This window comes from Bufo bufo, chromosome 1 (genome assembly GCF_905171765.1).
Source record: "Bufo bufo chromosome 1, aBufBuf1.1, whole genome shotgun sequence".
Classification (NCBI taxonomy): Eukaryota; Metazoa; Chordata; class Amphibia; order Anura; family Bufonidae; genus Bufo; species Bufo bufo.
The window spans coordinates 387,433,842-387,455,450 of record NC_053389.1 but is presented as its reverse complement, the minus strand read 5'-3'; the positions used below and the strand labels follow the sequence as shown (position 1 = coordinate 387,455,450).

At 40.3% G+C, this 21,609-nt stretch overlaps 1 protein-coding gene across 1 annotated transcript in view; it reads right to left on the bottom strand.

Annotated features, from left to right (window-relative positions):
• Nucleotides 1–21,609, bottom strand: part of LOC120987022 — a 64,556-nt gene that overhangs the window by 27,863 nt on the left and 15,084 nt on the right. The window contains exons 5-9 of the mRNA XM_040415677.1: nucleotides 17,260–17,397; nucleotides 12,976–13,159; nucleotides 4,257–4,347; nucleotides 2,587–2,682; nucleotides 1,374–1,464 (exon numbers count right to left, since the gene is read on the bottom strand). Coding sequence (XP_040271611.1) covers nucleotides 1,374–1,464; nucleotides 2,587–2,682; nucleotides 4,257–4,347; nucleotides 12,976–13,159; nucleotides 17,260–17,397 — 600 coding nt within the window. The remainder of the gene's footprint in view (nucleotides 1–1,373; nucleotides 1,465–2,586; nucleotides 2,683–4,256; nucleotides 4,348–12,975; nucleotides 13,160–17,259; nucleotides 17,398–21,609) is intronic.

The following is a 21,609-nucleotide window of genomic DNA, read 5'->3' as shown; positions in this document are numbered from 1 at the left end:
AAGTGACCAGGAGACGCTTTGGCACCTGAACACCACCTGACAACTAAGTACAAAGTTTAAGTGACCAGGAGACGCTTCGGCACCTGGACACAGGAGACGCTTCAGCACCTGGACACCACCTGACAACTAAGTACAAAGTTATTTTTAATATTCATATTATTGAAAGGATAAAAAGACTGAGCAAGACCAGGAACCAGGTAGAGTATCTTCACCACTCCTGCATCAGTAAATTGAGCTGGAACCTACATACAGCGCCTCACAGAGCCTGCTAATGAGAATTTGCAGCTTTATCATCTTTGCAAATGCACCACCAAGGGCACCTCAACCAACGTCTGGCTGGTGTTCCCTGTAGCAAAGAGTGCCCCGGAGGATTTTGTGCTGTCTTCCCATCCACTGCACGCCAGCCCTAAGGGACAATTTAACCGTGAGTACTACTATACTCGGCACCTTATCACTAGTACGCTCACACACATCACCCCTAGAGTGTCCGCTCGTTGAAACTACACCTCTGCCAATAAAGTTGCATTGGCAGAAAAGGCTTCAATTTTCATGTCAGTATCATAATTGGACCATCGGTGATTGGCAAAGGATTGCCTTCTCCGATGAAAGAAACATAAGAGAAACATCAGAGAACAAACACCTTGCAACCATTGGTGAACGAACCCAAGCTGGTGGTGGCAGTTTTATGGTCTGGGGAATGTTTTCAATGTATGCATGCTGATTGTCTTCCCTGGTGCCAAAGGGATCTTCCAGCAAGACAGTGTGATGTTTCACATGGCAAATAATGTCCAACATTGATTAGGAGAGCATGACCAAGTCTTCCAAGTACTACCTTGGCCCCCTAATTCCCCAGACTTCAACCCAATTGAGCGTCTGTGAGACCAACTCAATCGCTGTATTCACTCTGTTGATCCTCCCGCATGCACTCTCCAGCAGCTGTGGGATGCACTGCAGTCAGCGTGGCTTCAGATACGTGTGGCAACCTACAGGACCTTATTGAGTCACATCCAGCCCGTCTAGCTCCTGTCTGTGCTGCACACAGTGTTTATTCTGGATATTAGCTGGTGGTCATAATAACGTGACTCAGCTGTCTAGATTATATACGGTAAGTGTGAGTCAGTAACATTATTAAGTCATTATACAGTATATGATGAAATTACAGGTGGATATATACAGGACAGTTGAGGTGTGCTATCCTGGTGGGCCCAGTGTTATCTTATTCAACAGTGTAACCAAATAGGTAACATTTTTGTGACAAGACTGAGTGTATTCTACAAGATCAAAACCTAACATTAACAAAATACCCCAGTATTCCCCAGACCAAATAGAAGTGCTGTATGTATATGACTGAAACCTTTAAATGTTGAATATACCTGTATGTAAAGGGAGATAACTCATTTCTTTTCCATTTAACCACAATGCCACTGCTGTCACCCGTGAAAAGTAACAGTAATTTCTTTCCAGCTGAAAAAAAAAAGAATAATATTAAGTTGGTGTATTTGACTGCTTGCATATCTTCTATTCACTACAAAGTGACTGTGCACGCATAGCCACCTCTCCATAATGTTCATTACTTTAAAATATTTACTGAGATACATGTATTTGTGCACTGTGAATCCCAAAAGTGTGGTATAAGAAGGAGATCTTACTGGCAGTCCTGGTTAGGTTGCTGGGAGATGGGCTAGAGATTCTTTGCTGAGCAGGCCTAGAAGAAGGACGTGCATGACTAAGCTGCTCATAACTAGTCCTAGTCCAGGGAACATTCATCCCTGAGATTGAAAGCTGGCAAAAGAGCAACAGAATTGAGAGACTACTTCTGAGAGAACGAGAACAGACATTTACAGATGGTTGAGAACCAGTTAAAGGCTTTGCTTTGACTGAGATAGTAAGGTGTTTATGGCTATAGACGTTACTGCTTTTGGAAGGGGATAATTGCCTCCAGTGTCCACCACACTTCTAAGATGGACTGGCCATTCGGATCTAAATTCTGCATTGGAAAAGTGTTAACGAGAATGGAATTGCACACCTATGTTTTTTTTTTTTTAGGAAGATTGCAAAGTGTACCTAGAAAGAGAGAGAGAGATAGAGAGAGAGAGAGACTCAGGGAAGATTACTACCATTACTGCCACCTCCTACATACAACCTTTCCTGGTGCAGGTGTAGTTCACAAATGATATGTAAACAGAGCCTTAAAAATATATGAATAGAATACCCCTTTAAGGCTCGATTCACACATAGCTTTCTACACCCTGTTTCTTGGCCTTTTCATTTGTGTCAAACATGCTGCCCCCAGATATTTATAACTTTTAAGTTTATAGCAAATTATTGAAAAGTCTACATAAACAGGGTTTTTATTCTGGCATTTTGGTAGTGATTTGGGGTTTGTGGTAATTTTTTTCCAAATGCAGCATGATCTAGGTATAACTTTTTTTTCTGGCAGTTTTCGCATAGGCTTCACTTTAGGACTTGAAAAAATGCCTCCAAAATTGCTTGTAGAAAAAAAAAAAAACTTGACATGCCACTGTTATTGCCACACACATCTGATTCCTAAGACTATCTCACATGAATTGAAAAGTCCACACTTACTGTATGATAGACATTCTAGGGGATGTTTTGCATGCAGTTTTGTGACACAACCTGCATTGTGGTACTTCCATACAATCACCTGGTTCCTTGTTGAGCCTAAACATGAAAATAAAACATAATTTCCTCAAAACTCTTCTAGTACATCCCCATATCTTCTACTGGTGTTGTCTGGGGTAAACACACTTCACAGAATGTAAATTATCAGAGAATGCTCTGGGGACATTGAATTGGTAAATAACTATTGAGATTTCTGCTTTGAGGCCTGCAGACTTGGAAAATATGTAAACTGCTTTGAAAAAGAGAACATGCAATAACTCCCAGAATAAAAATTCAATGGGGGAGATTTATCAAGCTGGTGTAAAGTAGAACTGGCTTAGTTGTCCATAGCAACCAATTAGATTTCACCTTTTATTTTCCAAAGGAGCTCTGAAAAATGAAAGGTGGAATCTCATTGGTTGCTATGGGCAAATTGGACAGTTTTCCTTTATACCAGTTTTGATAAATCTGCCCCATTGTGTTTGTATTAAAGTATAGTAAATATTAGTATTTTATAGTCATGTGAAACAGTAAGGATTCTTTATTATTATAAGATTTTTATTTTATAATATGGACATATCAATGTTTGATCTTCATATATAAAAGATAAAGATGGGGCAACTGAAGAAAGCATTTGCAAAATCACAGCAAAACCATGCAGTAGTTTGCAATGGCAGTGTTTTTGCTGCAGTTCTGTGGAACTATACTGCAAAAGTGATTTTGCACAATTTCGCTGAAACCCACTGGAAAATCCACATGCAATTTTTTCCCTGGAAGCCTGGATTTCGTGGAAATGTGCTGCTACTGTAGATGGAACAGTGTTATGTCCACTAGAGATGAGCGAATCCAATCTCACAAAGTGGAATTTGATCCGAATTTCAGGATAAATTCGATTCGCTTCGAAGCTGAATTTCCTCGTGCTTCGTGTTAGCGAATCGATTTAACCTGAAATCATACTTACCTCCTCCATTTGCTCGCGCCACAAGCCGCTATCTTAATTGAAGATCTCGGCCAAAATCCAGTGCGTATGATGTCACCACGCCGGCCGGCCTGAAGACGTAATCTCGCACTAAAATTTGCTCCAGATCTTTAAGCAAGATGGTGGCAGCTGGCCCGTCGCTAGCAAATGGAGGTGGTAAGTTTGATAAAATTTTTCTTTTAATGTTAATTTTGCACAGTTTTTATACTCAGATGCCGCAATCATGTATGAACGCGGCATCTGAGGGGTACAATGACAGGGTGGTGCTATCGCAGCTCCCTGTCATTGCACTGGCCACAAAAAATGCGCTTCATGACTAAGTACATTTTTTTCTAAAATTCTGCGAATTTTCTAATATCTAATATCCACCTTATGTCCACTTTATTTTCTTCTCATCACAAAAATGAGACCCCTCATCACTAGCAGAGGCAGGTCACTGCTGTGACCAGTGATTGGCTTCACAGTCACCTTTTCTGTGCCGAGAGGGACCAGGAAATAAAGACCAGTTGGGTTAGCCACATCCATTTTAGAAACATTTTTCTAGTTTTCAAATAGGACAATCTAACAATGTATTGGGGGTGGGGGTGGGGCATTGGAATCATTTTATCCCATGAGGTGCTATTAGCTACTTTTCATGTGTAGCTCACCAACTCACCAATGACATGATTTGTCTCAGGAAGGCATGTTAATTTTTTTATTTGTAGACTGTCATCATAGCCTTGGAATGTATCCACAAAATTGGAAATCTAAGAAAAAAAAGGTTGACTGTTAGCAGGATCTCCACAGTACCTTCTGAGAGTCCATGCTATATTGAACCACTTCCAGGCAAGGCTATTATACCCCCCACCCTGACCCTTTCCTAACCAAGCCTAATTTTGTGAATCTGACGCATCACTTTATGTGATAATAACTTTGGAACACTTTTACTTATCCAAGCCATTCCAAGACTGGTTTCTCATGACACATTGTACTTCACGTTAGTGATAAATTTGCATCAATATGTTTTACCTTTATTAAAAAATCCAATATTTACCAAAAATTTTGATACATTCACTATTTTCTAAATTTGAATCACTCTGCTTTTAAGACAGATAATGATACCTCATAAAATAGTTATTAATTAACATTCAACATATCCGTATGTTTCACCCTATAAGATGCACCTGCCTATAAGACACACCTAAGTAAATAAGAAAAAATATGTATTTTTCATCAGACCTCAGCTCAGACCCCCAGTGTTAATTGTATCTCAGAACAGACCCCCAGTGTTAATAAGTTCCCAGTCAGTATAGTAGAGGATTGGCACCCTATCTCCGGAATCACCATGAGAGACGGAAATAATAATATAGGTTTTATTTTAGGGTGTCACCCTTATACAATGAATTATACAATACAATGAAAGAGGCAATAAATAATGAAAAAGCAACTAATAAAAACAATAATAAAAATAAAAACAAAAAATAAAAAACAATGAAACACCACTCTAGGAATAAAAACATATAAAAAATTCAGGTGTTGAACTAAATATTTATTAGTCCCCAGATATCAGATATTAAACTGAATATATAATCCAGTGCTTTGTCTTCAAAAAACCTCAACTTATAAACATCAATCAATTAATGCAGTAGTGTGAACCCTTTTTTGTTTCTTTAAGTCTTTCGGTAAATATGGGACAAGAGTATATAGTATATATTCTATTAGTTCCGCTGTAGCGCTGCTTTTCCGATATATGGATAAGGCCTTTAAATCAACCTTCTCAATGCTGAATATATAACGATGAATATATAACAGTTCTCCCTTGCCATGCACGTTTGTTGGATCACACAGCTGCTGAGGGATCGATATCTCATGCCGGCCGTGGCGTCCCACATATCTCTCGGCGTGGAGCGATCTTACCTCAGATATTGTGTCCGTCAGGTCTCATGCACTAGGGAGCGATGTAATCAGCTCTTCAGTGTGACATAAATGTATGGGGGTCTCCAGGTCCCCAATCAGACCTCAGATCAGACCTCAATAAGTCTCCCAATCAGACCTCCATATGAATGAACCCTATTCAGACCTCAGATCAGACCTCAATAAGTCCTCCAATCAGACCTCAGATCAGACCTCCATGTGATGACCCCCAATCAGACCTCCATAAGCCCTAAAAATCAACTATCTACCTCTCCTGCTCCGGACACTGCCACTGCTTCTCACATCCATGATCTTCTTCCTGCAGCGCTCTGTGCTGTCACCCGACATGCATGGCGTGAGCTCACAACATGCTGACGTCCTCACGCTGTGCGCAGTCACAGCACAGCGAGCGACCGAGGACTAGGAAGTGGTGAATGGGAGCACTGTCTTCATCACTTCCCATCCTCCTGTAATTATAAGAGCTTCCATAATAGAAGTACTCACCTCATAAGAGGCATTGATATTCCCCCCAACTTTGGGGGAGGAGGAGTGTGTCTTATTGGGCAAAAAATAAGGTATGTTGCCATCATTTTATTTTTTTAGAATGTTAAAGGCTTAGAATTTTAGAAGCAATTTTTTACATTTTCAAGAAAATTTCCAAAATCCACTTTTTAAAGGACCAATTGAGTTTTGAAGTCATTTTGAGGAGCTTTCCTAATAGAAACCACCCATAAATGGAGGTGAAATTTAAAAATGTCACTTTTTAATGCAGATTTTCCATTGTAATCCATTTTTCTTCCTGTAACACAGCAAGGGTTAACAGCAAAACAAACCTTAACATTTATTACCCTGATTCTGCGGTTTATATAAACACCCCACATGTGGTCATAAACTGCTGTATGGGCACATGGCAGAGCTCAGAAGGCAAGGAGCGCCATATGGTTTTTGGAGGGCAGATTTTGCTGGAATGGTCTTTGGGCGCCATGTTGCATTTGAAGAGACCCTGAGGTCTCACTACTGGCTTCATCTGGGACTTTGGTTTGTGCTAAGGGGTAGCATAACCCAAACTCCCCTAATAAAGCTGGTGCGCTGGTGAAAGATATAGGGAGGGTTTGCTTATGGGCATCTTATTTTAGGCAGGGAACCTCTATTTCACTTTTGGCATGGGACAGTGCTTGCTAATTAACAGACCTACAGAATCTACCTACTGATAAAAGTGTGTGTGCAACCTTAGCGTGCATTCTTTCTCCTTTCCCCGCTCAGGGGTGTAAGAAAGGAGCAAGGGGAGACCCTAGCAGTGGAAAAAGTCTATCTCTACACCTAAGTTCTGAAAGTTCTGATAGGATTTTTGTGTGTGACCTTATGTGCATTCTCCCCCCTCCCCTTCCTCCATTTAGGGGTGTAAAAAAAGACTAAGGGGAGACCTCAGGAGTGGAAAAGGTTACTCTCCACAACTACCTCCTGATAGCAGCTGCGACCTTATATGCATTCTTCCCCTTCTCCTGCTCTCTCCTAGGGGTGTAGTAAAGGAGCAATGGGAGACCCTAGGAGTGAAAGAGGTCTCTATCCACACCTATGTATGACTGCTCTTCAAATCGAGTATTCACAAAATCGAGTACTCCTCAGACCACACAGAGATCACTAGACCTGGGAAATATTGGGTAATCTAGGTACCTGTCACCGCCAGCTCTGTGAGAAGATCTGGCAGACGTTCTTCTCTACCTGTTGTATGATGTTCTTTGTTTTGGTTTCACTTTCTCATCTCCTTTCCTTCTCCCAGCTGTCACCTATTTGCACTGATTGTCTCCCTTTATATTCCCTCCCATACTGCCTCACTTTGCGGTTTATACTTCCTGGATTCTGTTCACTGCTGGAGGCTGCTTCTCCTGATTCCTCAGATAAGTCTGTTTCCTTTATTTGTGTTTCTTGCTGGCTTGATTGTAGGTGACACTGACTCCGTCAGTATTAAGTGCAGGGAGCCGGTGGTCGTGTCCCCTCACTATTATAGGGTTTTCAGGTGTCACATAGTATAAGGTACAAGGGCATGCAATCGTCTACCATAAAGATCTTTGCATGGGCATAGCAGTCAGGGAGAGCTCTAGGCGTTTTATAGGGCTCACCCATATGCTCCTTAGTTTGGGATCAAGCCAGTCGGATGTTTATTTATAAGTTCCAGCTTTCTGCAACACCATCCGTGACAGTACCTATAGATTTACCTTAAATTGCCGGTGGATCAACCTCCACCAGAATTTCATTTTGAGCCTTTGCACTTTGAGCCAACACCTCACTCCAATATCCTATCAGATGATAGATGTGATTTGTACTCCATAACAAAATAAAGTGACAAAGCTACCCCGATAGTTTTAATGGATCACACTAGTATTTTCTTTTAGCATAAATAGTAAAAGTTACGTTTTATCCCGAAAAGGGTGACTAAAGGGCCAATTTTTGGGTTATCAATCCTCTCAGTATGTTTTTGTCAAAATCCCCATGGGCTTCACCCTCTAGGGACCCTTTTTTTATCAGTTCTTTCCTACAATGGAAACCCCCAAAATGTAACCAAATTTTGTAAACTACTGTACACCACCCAAGAAATTTTTAGGAGGTTTAGTGAGCACTTTGACCCAACAGAAGAACTTATAACTTGGCTGTGAAAATGAAAAATGATTTTTTTTTTTACAAGAAAATGTTGCTTTAGGCCCCAATTTTTTTCCCCCACAAGGGATAACAGGAGATTATCATCCCACAATTTGCTACCAATTTTCTCCTGAATACAGCAAAATTCCAGGGCTTTGAAGTGAAGGAGCGGCACCTGGATTTTCTGACATAGAATTCGCTGAAATAGATTTAAGAGCCATAACTTTTTTATTCTTTGCTGACTGAGCAGTTTTAGGGCTAATTTTTTTGCGGAACAAGCTGTGTTTTTTTTATTGGCCCCATTCTGGGGTACATTTGGCATTGTAATTGCTTTTTATCTCATTTTGGGAGGTGAGGTGGGCAAAAATTTAGATTCTGTCAGTGTTTTTTTATTTTTATGGGGTTCACCATGTGATATTTATGATAATTTTATTCTGAATATTGATACAATTATGGCAATACCAAATTTATATTTTTTTTATGTTTTACTACTTTTGAATAATAAAATCACTTTTTATTAAAAATCTGTTTTATTTTACATTGCTATATATTAGCATCTATAACATTTTTATTTGTATGCCAACATAATAGTCTGAGAGCTTGCCTTTTGCATGACAGACAATAATTTTTATCGGTACCATTTTGGGGTACATACGACTTTTTGATTGTTAAAAATTATGTTTTTTGGAGGTGAGGGGACTAAAAAATAGCTGTTTTGGCATCATTTTTTATCGTATTCACCTGATATCTTCATAGAGTTGGTCATTTTGGACACGACGATTCCAAATACAGTGCCTTGGAAAAGTATTCACCCCCCCCCCCTTGACTTTTTTTTGCATTTTGTTACATTACAGCCTTAAGTTCAATGTTTTGTTAATCTGAATTTTATGTGCTGGATCAGAACACAAAAGTCTAAGTTGGTGAACTGAAATGAGAAAAATATATAAATAAAACTATTGTTTATAAATAGAAAACAGAAAATTGGCATGTGCGTATGTTAGGAAGCCCATTAAAAGCTTTGGTGCAACCAATTACCTTCAGAAGTCACATAATTAGGAAAATGATGTCCACCTGTGTGCAATCACATGATCTGTCATTATATATACAGACCTTTTTTGAAACACTGCAACACTGCAACACCTAAGCAAGAGGCATCACTAACCAAACACTAATAGTGTAAGGTTGGATAGTACTCCAATCTGATTTTGTGGGCAGCAGGAGATGGTTCCCAAACCAGATAATAATATAGATTAAGACTCCTGTACTCCACTTTGCTGTTGTGAATAAATGCTTTTATTTCAAAGAGCGGTTCCAGTTTTTCGGCCTATAGCCTTCTTCAGTACAACTTGTTGAGCCGCATAGGTGGAGAAAAAAGTGTAGAGTAAAAGTTAAAGTTGAGGTACCCACAGTGGGTTGCAAGATGTTGCAGTGATGTGGGGCTCTATGGCCCTGTATGGCTTGCGCTGGAGTAAGGCAGTAGCCTAAACAGAAAGGCGCCATGGTTGTGAGGCACCAAAATACGAAAAAAGTAAATTTTTCTGGTGATGGTCTTCTGTAAGGGCTCATTTTTTGTGGGATTAGGTAAAATTTTCATTGGTACCATTATGGGGTACATATCAGTTTTTGATTGATATTATGTTTTTTTGGGAGGTAAAGGGACTAAAATTAGCTGTTATGGCATAGATTTAAAACAATTTTTTTTACGGCATTCATCTGATTAGATAGATAATATAATATTTTATAGACCCGGTTGTTAGGAACGTAGCGGTACCAAATTTGTCTATTTTTTTATTTCTTTTCATTTTTTTTTACAATTTTTAAATGAGTTCATTAGGGGAAATGGATGCTTTTCTACATCTGAAACTTTAATTTATTTTTATTTTTTTACAACACTTTTATTTTTTTTTATTTTTTTAACAGCCTCACTGCACAGGTGATCTAGGTCTTGGAAGACCCAGAAGCTTCTGCAGTATCCTGGTTTCTGCAGTCACATGATTGTTGGGGCCAAAACTGAAAGTGGCATAGTGCTTCCTGATCTGTATACACAGTGCTCATTCAGCACTGTGTAGACAGTGATCTAGAAGGCAGGGACAACGAAGAACCGTCCCTGCCTTCTCGATGGGGTGCCCTGCTGTCACTGACAGTAGGCCTCCCGTCCAGCAGCTGCACAATAAGCTTGCAGATGCGATCTATGAACAAACGTTCCAGAATGTCTGTTCACAGATAAGTCTTGACCGCCCCAACGTTTATAGTCAACGGACGGTTGGGAACTGGTTAAAAATAAATGTGGATTGCATCAAAATGAAAGGCTATGGATAGTTTTGCACTGATTTATTTTATAGTTCATTTGCTTCTTGCAAAATTAACCCCTTCAAGTCCAAGATAGTTTTTACCTTAAAGGCCATTTTTAGCAAATCTGACATGTGTCACTTTATGTGGTAATAACTTTAAAACGCTTTTACTTATTCAGGCCATTCTGAGATTCTTTTCTCGTCACATATTGTACTTCATGACAGTGGTAAAATTGAGTCAAACATTTTATTTTTATTTATCAAAAAATACTTAATTTACCCAACATTTAGAAAAATTGGCAGATTTCCAAATTTCTATTTCTCTACTTTTATAATAGATAGTAATACCTCAAAAAATAGTTATTACTTTACATTTCCCATATGTCTACATGTTTGGATCATTTTGTGAATGCCATTTTATTTTTTGGGGACGTTAGAAGGCTTAGAAGTTTAGAAGCAAATCTTGAAATTTTTCTGAAAATTTATAAAACCCACTTTTTAAGGACCAGTTCAGGTCTGAAGTCACGTTGTGAGGCTTACATAATAGAAACCACCCAAAAATGACCCCATTTTAGAAACTACACCCCTCAAGGTATTCAAAACCGATTTTACAAACTTTGTTAACCCTTTAGGTGTTCTACAAGAATTAAAGGAAAATGGAGATGAAATTTCAGAATTTCACTTTTTTGGCAGATTTTCCATTTGAATCCATTTTTTCCAGTAACAAACCAAGGGCAAACAGCCAAACAAAACTCAATATTTATTACCCTGATACTGCTGTACGAGCATACGACAGGGCGCAGAAAGAAAGGAATGCCATATGGTTTTTGGAGGGCCATGTCACATTTAAAGCCCCCCTGATGCACCCCTAGAGTAGCAACTCCAAAAAATGACCCCATTTTGGAAACTACGGGATAAGGTGGCAGTTTTGTTGGTACTATTTTAGGGTACATATGATTTTTGGTTGCTCTATATTACACTTTTTGTAAGGCAAGGTAACAAAAAATAGCTATTTTGGCACCATTTTTATTTTGTTATTAACAATGTTCATCTGACAGGTTAGATCATGAGCTATTTTTATAGAGAGGGTTGTTACGGATGCGACAATACCAAATATGACTACTTGTTTTGGTTGGTTGTTTCCGTTGTACATAATAAAGCATAAAAAAAAAAAAAAGATTTTTTAGTGTCTCCATATTCTGAAAGCCATATTTTTTTTTCATTTTTGGGCGACTGTCTTATGTAGGGTCTCATTTTTTGCAGGATGAGATTGGTTTTATTGGTACAATTTTGGAGTGTGTATGACTTTTTGATCGCTTGGTATTACACTTTTTGTGATGTAAGGTGACAAAAAATGGCTTTTTTGACACCGTATTTTTATTTTTTTAAGGTGTTCATCTGAGGGGTTAGGTCATGTGATATTGTTATACAGCAGGTGATTACAGACGTGGCAATACCTAATATGTCTACTTTTTTTATATATTCAAGTTTTATACACTAATAATTTTGAAACAAAAAAAAATAATCATGTTTTGGTGTCTTCATAGTCTGAGAGCCATAGTTTTTTATATTTTTTGGGCGATTGTTTTTGGTAGGGGCTAATTTTTTGCGGGATGATGTGATGGTTAGATTGATGCTATTTTGGTGGGGAAATGCCTTTTTAATCGCTTGGTGTTGCACTTTTAGTGATGTAAGGAGACAAAAATATGTTTTTTTAGCACAGTTTTTATTTCACTTTTTTGACAGTGTTCACCTGAGGGGTTAGATCATGTGATATTTTATAGAGGCGCTCTATACGAACGCGGCGATATGTAATATGTCTACTTTTCCTTTTTTTCCCTATTTTTTAAATTTTTTTTTTACTTTATTTTGGAAAAAGGACGATTTTCTTTTAACTTGAAACTTAAATTTTTTTATTCTAAAAAAAACTTTTTTTCCCCACTTTATTTTACTTTTTATATTTGTCCCACTTTGGGACTTCACCTTTTCAGGGTTTTATCCCTGTTTCAATTCAGTACAATACATTCAGAGAGACGCAATCGCTCACGTACATGTACGTGAGGATGCGGGAAGGGTTTAATCAACTTCAACAATTTCCTACCATTTTGCTTCTGCAGAGTGTGTGTAAGGTCTTAATCTAACGATGGTGTTGAAGATCTCACAGAAATCTGAGCACTGCTCCTGTTCCTGACAGCTCTATCCTGTCCCTCCACTTCTGTCAGTGCTAGACATAGTAGCAGGAGGTTGCACTTGGTAGATGTGTGTGGAAAATAGTGAGTAGTCAAGAAGGACAGCACACACAAAGAAGTTTGCATGGTGAAAATGGCAGAATCCTGGAGACACAAATCCAGCATGTATTACTGTGAGGGAGGGACTGAATAAAGACTGTAGACTGAAACCTAGTTTGACTTTTTCAACTCACAGTAACCACTAACCTATATAAAAATAATTTTCTCCATGTCAAAGGTATCTATCTAGTATGTAAGCAAGTGTTAGTTTCCAACAATTCCATTTACAGAGATTGAAATCAGGTTTACATGACATTTTACTTACAACATCCCCAGATCGTGGGTCTAGAACCAGTGGTTGACTACTTCCGCTGGTGATCCATACTGTTTTTAAAGAAGGTACATAACACATGCCAGTGATTTCACCCATGAACTGTTGAAGCCTCTGAATCAGTTGACCATCTTGTGACCAAACTCCAACTGTTTGATCAAACGATCCTGTCAAAAACCTGTGAAAATTTGAAGAAAAGTGTTACATTTTGGGTGAAGATGTGCTGTAAGGACTTATAGACGTGGGCATTTCCAGATCCATCTTTGAGAAGATAAAAGAAGAGAGGAAGATACAAATAATAAAGGGCACCTGTTTATTTCACAATTCAAGTATTCTCTTTTTTTTTTAACGTCAAAATCAGGAATCAAAATAGAAATATACTTTTCCATATATTTTTCCATACTTAGGATCGTCTCTTGGTTTGACGTAATAAAACGGCTAAAATACTGATCACATATTAGTGTAAATGAGGCCTTAGGTCGTATTCTCATATGCAGTATGGCATCAGTAGTATTCCAGGTAGCCAGTTATTGTGTACCAAACCACACACCATGCAGTACTTTGCAGTACTTTGCTGCATTCCAGACCACCAGCGCCATTCTGCCTGTGAGAATACACCCTAATATTTCTCTTTCCAATTATCAAAGTTAAAACCTTTAGAAATAAGAGTTGTGGGAATTCGCTTTGGTAGTTAGGACTAGCAGATGCAGTATAGAGGCAAAGTACACAGTTCTTGAATCAAACAGTGGTGGTTTATTCACACATTGGTGTATAACAAAAAGCAGATAAGGTGCATCACAAAACGCAGGTGGCTTGGTGTTTGTTCACACACAAGGAAAGTCCATAAACAATAGAAGTCACCTTTTCTCCTGGGTGTTAATTCACACCCTGTTAGCAGTTCAGCCTCATCAAGTCCATAGGCGGCCTGTTCGCCTTTAGAGGGTTAGAGGGGCCTGAGTCTTCCAGCCCGACTTAAACCTCAAATCCCAGCACAGCCTTCAGTTCACAGCACACAGACTCCTGAGCTCCACTGTCAGAGGGAGGTAAATCCACCACACCTGGCAGTGCTGGCTGGTTTTTATGCCTGGTAAAACCCGGCCTGGAACATGGGGAGTAGTCACCCACCCAGTACTTTGACTACTCCCAGTAAGAGCCGTCCCGGATCAGCTATGACAGACATGCTGACTCTCAAGGTGTCAATTAGCAATAGTTGCTGCTGACACATAAAATACTGGCTCTTACTTCACCGAGGCCAGGAACCTCGGTGACACATACCTTCCATTCACGATGATTCCAGGTACCTTCTTACAGTGTATAAAGTTGAAAATGTAGCTTAATACTTACTCAAGCGTTATATATATATACAGTTGCAAGAAAAAGTATGTGAACCCTTTGGAATGATATGGATTTCTGCACAAATTGGTCATTAAATGGGATCTGATCTTCATCTAAGTCACAACAATAGACAATCACAGTCTGCTTAAACTAATAACACACAAAGAATTAAATGTTACCATGTTTTTATTGAACACACCATGTAAACATTCACAGTGCAGGTGGAAAAAGTATGTGAACCCCTAGACTAATGACATCTCTAAGAGCTAATTGGAGTGAGGTGTCAGCCAACTGGAGTCCAATCAATGAGATGAGATTGGAGGTGTTGGTTACAGATGCCCTGCCCTATAAAAAACACACACCAGTTCTGAGTTTGCTTTTCACAAGAAGCATTGCCTGATGTGAATGATGCCTCGCACAAAATAGCTCTCAGAAGACATATGATTAAGAATTGTTGACTTGCATAAAGCTTGAAAGGGTTATAAAAGTATCTCCAAAAGCCTTGCTGTTCATCAGTCCACGGTAAGACAAATTATCTATAAATGGAGAAAGTTCAGCTTTGCTGCTACTCTCCCTAGGAGTGGCCATCCTGTAAAGATGACTGCAAGAGCACAGCGCAGACTGCTTAATGAGGTGAAGAAGAATCCTAGAGTGTCAGCTAAAGACTTACAAAAGTCTCTGGCATATACTAACATCCCTGTTAGCAAATCTATGATACATAAAACACTAAACAAGAATGGATTTCATGGGAGGATACCACAGAGGAAGCCACTGCTGTCCAAAAAAAACATTGCTGCACGTTTAGAGTTTGCACAAGAGACCTGGATGTTCCACAGCAGTACTGGCAAAATATTCTGTAGACAGATGAAACCAAAGTTGAGTTGTTTGGAAGAAACACACAACACTATGTGTGGAGAAAGAGGTACAGCACACCAACATCAAAACCTCATTCCAACTGTGAAGTATAGTAGTGGGAGCATCATGGTTTGGGGCTGCTTTGCTGCGTCAGGGCCTGGACAGATTGCTATCATCAAAGGAAAAATGAATTCCCAAGTTTATCAAGACACTTTGCAGGAGAACTTAAGGCCATCTGTCCACCATCTGAAACTCAACATAAGATGGGTGTTGCAACAGGACAACGACCCAAAGCATAGAAGTAAATCAACAACAGAATGGCTTAAACAGAAGAAAATACGCCTTCTGGAGTGGCCCAGTCAGAGTCCTGACCTCAACCCGATTCACACAAGACATCCCAAGAATATTGCTAAACTGAAACAGTTCTGTAAAGAGGAATGGTCAAGAATTACTCCTGACCGTTGTGCACGTCTGATCTGCAACTACAGGAAACGTTTGGTTGAAGTTATTGCTGCCAAAGGAGGTTCAACCAGTTATTAAATCCAAGGGTTCACATACTTTTTCCACCTGCACTGTGAATGTTTACATGGTGTGTTCAATAAAAACATGGTAACATTTAATTCTTTGTGTGTCATTAGTTTAAGCAGACTGTGATTGTCTATTGTGACTTGGATGAAGATCAGATCACATTTTATGACCAATTTGTGCAGAAATCCATATCATTCCAAAGGGTTCACATACTTTTTCTTGCAACTGTATATATATATATATAATACCACAAATATTGCAGCAGCACAGTCAGATGTAGTGCCCTGGGTGCAAAGAATCCTCACAGAGGCTGGCTTCTCCTCCAGGATATATATTCAACGAATAAAGAGGCAGCACTTCCAGTAGTTCGGTGATAGGGTGACGACCCCAAACTTTATTCCAGCTACGTTTCTGCCTTCTCAATGAGGCCTTTGTCAAGCTTGACAAAGGCCTCATTGAGAAGGCAGAAACGTAGCTGGAATAAAGTTTGGGGTCGTCACCCTATCACCGAACTACTGGAAGTGCTGCCTCTTTATTCGTTGAATATATATATATATATATATATATATATATATAAAACCTCTGATACAAGTTATGTTTAAAAAAACATTTTGACAGATAGATCTACCTTTTCCCTTTAGACATAAATGACTATATATTACCTGTAATGCATGCCATAAGATTAGTCATCTCCCAAAGTCCACTTTATATAACTTGCCACATCCAACTAGTCTAATTATGTTTCAGTGGTTTGACATCATTCAACATCACAAGAGGCAGGAGAAATTATTTCACTCATAAAACCACAAATAAAAACCACTAGATTTTCATAAACACCATTAAGGGATCCTTCTTTACTGAGGTTGACTGCAACTATAACCTACAAATGGGACACAGACTTCAAACAGATCTGCCATAAATCTATGCTGCCCACGGTAAGTGAGTGGTCAAAAATTCACTTGACATATAGTTTATGAGTCTGGTGTATTCATGAAAAGAGCATTCCTGACACTGGTTTAGGGAAGAATACGGCCACTTGGAGACGGGTGAGATGGAGAAAGTTGTAGCTCTTATTAGAAGAAGTGGTAGGAAGGGGGACAATGCTGCTGCCAGTGAAGGAGCCATGTCAAGGGAGTCAATGCTGTTGCCATTGGAGTAAGGTTGCGAAGTTGGACAATACTGCTAAAATAGAACACATATCGAATGTGTAGCCAATGCAGCTACAAAGTGGCCCATGCGGAAGGGAGGCCTCTCCCAGCTCTAGAGCAGTAGTAGAAGTGCCCAGGATGCACTGCTTAGCTGAGAGTGGTACTCAATGGTGCAACACTGATGCAGCTTAGTAGTGTGACAGGAAAGTGCTTATCGATTCGATAAATTTGCTTGGAGTCCCAGAAATACCATATCTGCCACTGCATGCCAAGATACAAGTATTTTCCCTTGCTTATAGGTGCTAAAATCTCCATAAGGAGTGCCCATGGCTCTGTAGTACAGTCATTACATGTGCCTATGCCTCCGTACAGTTTTTATGCATACATTGTACATCATGCCTTATGTTCATACCTTGTGCTCTCACGTTCACGGACAAGAAGAAGGTGGGTGATTCCAGCAACATGGGCATGCAAATTACTGTGCACAACCCTGAGGCATGTCTTCTCTGGAGTTTGATAGGTGTCAAATATTAAAAACTTTCTATCATAGCTGAAAAAAGTAACATAAATGTGTTAAAACTGTAAAATGGAAACAGCTCTTTAAATCACAAGAATAAATCACAGAAGGAACCAATGACTGCTCAGCTCACTATGGCCACAGATTGGTCGCGGAATCACATATCAGTGTTAAGAGGGACTAGGAAGTAGAGACCACGGGGGATCAGTAAGGCGAGTATTAGTGTTTTTTTTTTAAAGTCTAAATTTAAAATATTACAGGCTGGACAACCCTTCCGGGAATTTTAAATGCTGTGGAAAGTCATAGCACAATTAGTTATCTATAAAACTATTAAATGAGGCATTGAAACTTTTCATTGATATGTTAGAAAATCACTGTATCAGATAAAGAATTTTCAGATTTTTTTTATAATATCCATTCTTCATCTGATGTACCATATGGCCTGCTTTAGAGACTATTCTTTTGCTGATGATTGAAAAGACTCCTTTTTACACACTGAGACCACCTAAATTTAAAGGGATTCTGCAGTTTTTTAAACTGGTGATCTTAGCCCCGGCCAGGCCATTGATACTAGTCGTGACGTCACTGGCCTGCGGTAAACAGCGAGAAGGCCGCGGCGCTATTGCCAGCGCTGCTGCCTTCTCAAACAGCTGATCGGCAGGGGTCCCGGGTGTCGGATCCCCGACGATCAGATGCTGATGGACTATCCAGATGCTGATGATCTATTACCTAAGGTGTACTTCACAGAGCTGTAATCCCTTACAGACAGTTTTGGCCATCATTACACAGCTTTTTTTTTACATTTTATTTTATCCCTGACTTTCAGGAGCCATAACTTTTTTATTTTTCCCTACATGTAACTGTCTGAAAGCTTCTTTGTGTGGGATGAGGTGTATTTTTAATAACACCATTTTGGGGTACACATGATGTATTAAAAATTTTATGAACTTAATTTTTTAGGTAAAAAACAGCAACATTTTTACGAGGTTCACCATGCAGTAATAATGATATTACTGTTACAGTGATAGCAAATTTATATTGTGTTTTACTACTTTTGCAGAATAAAAACACTGATATGTTAAATATGGAGATTTTTTTGGTTTTTCCTCTAGAATGCATTTGCTATTTTTATGAAACCTTTTTTTAATGTATTTTTTTATTTTATTTTTTAGTCCACTAGGGGACTAGAATATCCGATCTTCTGATTGCTGGTATAATATAGTGCAATATTTCTGTATTAAACTGTATAACTTATAGCCTATTAGGCCTAGTAGGTGCACTAAGATTGCAGACCTAGGGGCCATTGTTGGGGCCACAGCTGCCATAGCAACTCATCAATGCCCTGCAATTTCATTGGGGGAAGGGGAGTGGCTGATGGTGTGACAGAGGCTCCTGAGACTGCGCAGTAGTTGTGTCATACATGGATGGTTGATAGGCTAATAAAGCAACATTTTAGTGTTACAATATGGCTGCAACACCTGGACTCAAAGTGGTTCTACTGAACCAAACTTGGAGCACCATGGTACTGTATAGTGATCTATGTTCACTTCAGAAGAATGTTGGTGTGTGACCTTGGAGTTGTGTTCATAAAACAGAAACTAAAATATGACCATGTTACACACATGAGACTAACTGTGTGATGTACATTTTTAATTAATTTCAAATTAGGACAACATATAAGATTCATTTATAATGACAGGCATACTTGTCAATTAAAAGTACTCACTTACTAGGTAATTTACATACAGTGAATATATCTAGTTATCTTGACATTTATTTGAATTGCATGTAGAATTCTAGCATGTAACCTCAGCCTTAGGCCTCATGCACACGACCATATTTTGTTTCCGTGTCCGATCTGATTTTTTTGCGGATAGGATGCGGACCCATTCATTCAATGGGTCCGCAAAAAATGCGGACAGCACACTGTGTGCTGTCCGCATCAGTATGTCCGTTCCGTTGCTCCGCAAAAAAAATAGTGCATGTCCTATTTTTTTCTAGTTTGCTGACAAGGATAGGCATTATTACAATGGATCCGCAAAAAAAACGGATGCCATACGGAAAGCAATTTGCAGACCGCAAAACACATACGGTCGTGTGCATGTAGCCTTAGGGCTTGTTCACACGAACGTAAGGGCTCCTGTGCTGTGGACTTGAATGAGGTCCGCGATCCGTCAGTTCCACAAAAAGATTGAGAAAGTTCTATTTTTTTTTAAATGCGGAGGCACGGAACGGAACCCACGGAAGCACTCAAGTGAATGGAATGCACACAGCCGGTGCCACGTGTATTGCGGACCCGCCGTATGTGGGCCGCAATACGGCAACGGAGGGGAAACGGCTGTATAAATGAGCCCTTAGGCCTCTTGCACACAACTGTATGTATTTTGTGGTCCACAAAAAAAAGGATCAGCAGAAAATACGGATGACATCCGTGTGCATTCCGCATTTTGCGGAATGGAACAGCTGCCTCCTAATAGAACAGTCCTGTCCTTGTCCGTGATGCGGACAATAATTGGACATGTTCTATTTTTTTGCGGAAAGGAAATACGGAAACAGAATGCACACGAGGTACTTTCGTTGTTCCGCATATGACCCGCAAAAAACCTGGAACGGAAACGGAATGGAAATACGTTCGTGTGCAAGAGGCCTTACAGTTATTGTACTGTACAGAAGTCTAATCCAATGATGAGGTCTTTGGATTGTCAGAAACCTTGTTTCTACTTTTACATGGTTATTTTTTTATTGGGGTATATTATAAGGTCAGGTAAGCCTGTCTTAAAATGGCTTAATGCTCAATATTATAGATACAAGTTAATATGGGAACAGCCAGTCATCTGACTTTAATGGCCTGCAGGTCAGTGACTAAAAATACCCTATTTAGGCCTCATGCACACGAACGTTTTTTTTCACGGTCCGCAAAAACAGGGTCCGTAGGTCCGTGATCCGTGATTTTTCGTCCGTGGGTCTTCCTTGATTTTTGGAGGATCCACGGACATGAAAAAAAAGTCATTTTGGTGTCCGCCTGGCCGTGCGGAGCCAAACGTATCCGTCCTGAATTACAATGCAAGTCAATGGGGACGGATCCGTTTGACGTTGACACAATATGGTGCCATTTCAAACGGATCCGTCCCCATTGACTTTCAATGTAAAGTCCGGAGTCCCTTTTATACCATCGGATCTGAGTTTTCTCCAATCCGATGGTATATTTTAACTTGAAGCGTCCCCATCACCATGGGAACGCCTCTATGTTAGAATATACTGTCGGATATGAGTTAGATCGTGAAACCTCATTTCCGACAGTATATTCTAACACAGAGGCGTTCCCATTGTGAGGGGGACGCTTCTAGTTAGAATATACTACAAACTGTGTACATGACTGCCCCCTGCTGCCTAGCAGCATCCGATCTCTTACAGGGGGCCGTGATCAGCACAATTAACCCCTCAGGTGCCGCACCTGAAGGGGTTAATTGTACTATCATATCCCCCTGTAAGAGATCAGGGCTGCCAGGCAGCAGGGGGCAGACCCCCCCCCTCCCCAGTTTGAATATCATTGGTGGCCAGTGCGGCCCCCCCCCTTCCTCCATTGTAATAAATCGTTGGTGGCACAGTGTGCGCCCCCCCCCCCTTCCTCCCTCTATTGTAATAATTCGTTGGTGGCACAATGTGCCCCCCCCCCCCGCCTTCCTCCCTCTATTGTAATAATTCGTTGGTGGCACAGTGTGCGCCCCCCCCCCTTCCTCCCTCTATTGTAATAAATCGTTGGTGGCAATCATTGGCCCCCCTCCCTCTATAGCATTAACAACATTGGTGGCCAGTGTGCGGCCTCCCATCTTGCGCCCCCCCCACCCCCCCCCCCCCCCCGATCATTGGTGGCAGCGGGTTACTAGCAATAGTACAATAGTAAAAGATTCATACTTACCTGGGAGCTGTGATGTTCGTGTCCGGCCGGGAGCTCCTCCTACTGGTAAGTGACGGTTAATTTAGCAATGCGCCGCACAGACCTGTCACTGTCACTTACCAGTAGGTGGAGCTCCCGGCCGGACACGAACCATGGCAACGAGGACTGTAGTAGCGTCCTGGTTGCCATGGTTACCGATCGGAGCCCCAGCGATTAAACTGGGACTCCGATCGGAACTCCGCTGCCACCAATGATGGGGGGGGGGGGGGGGAGATGGGAGGCCGCACACTGGCCACCAACGTTGTTAATGCTATAGAGGGAGGGGGGGGGGGCAATGGGGGGCGCAC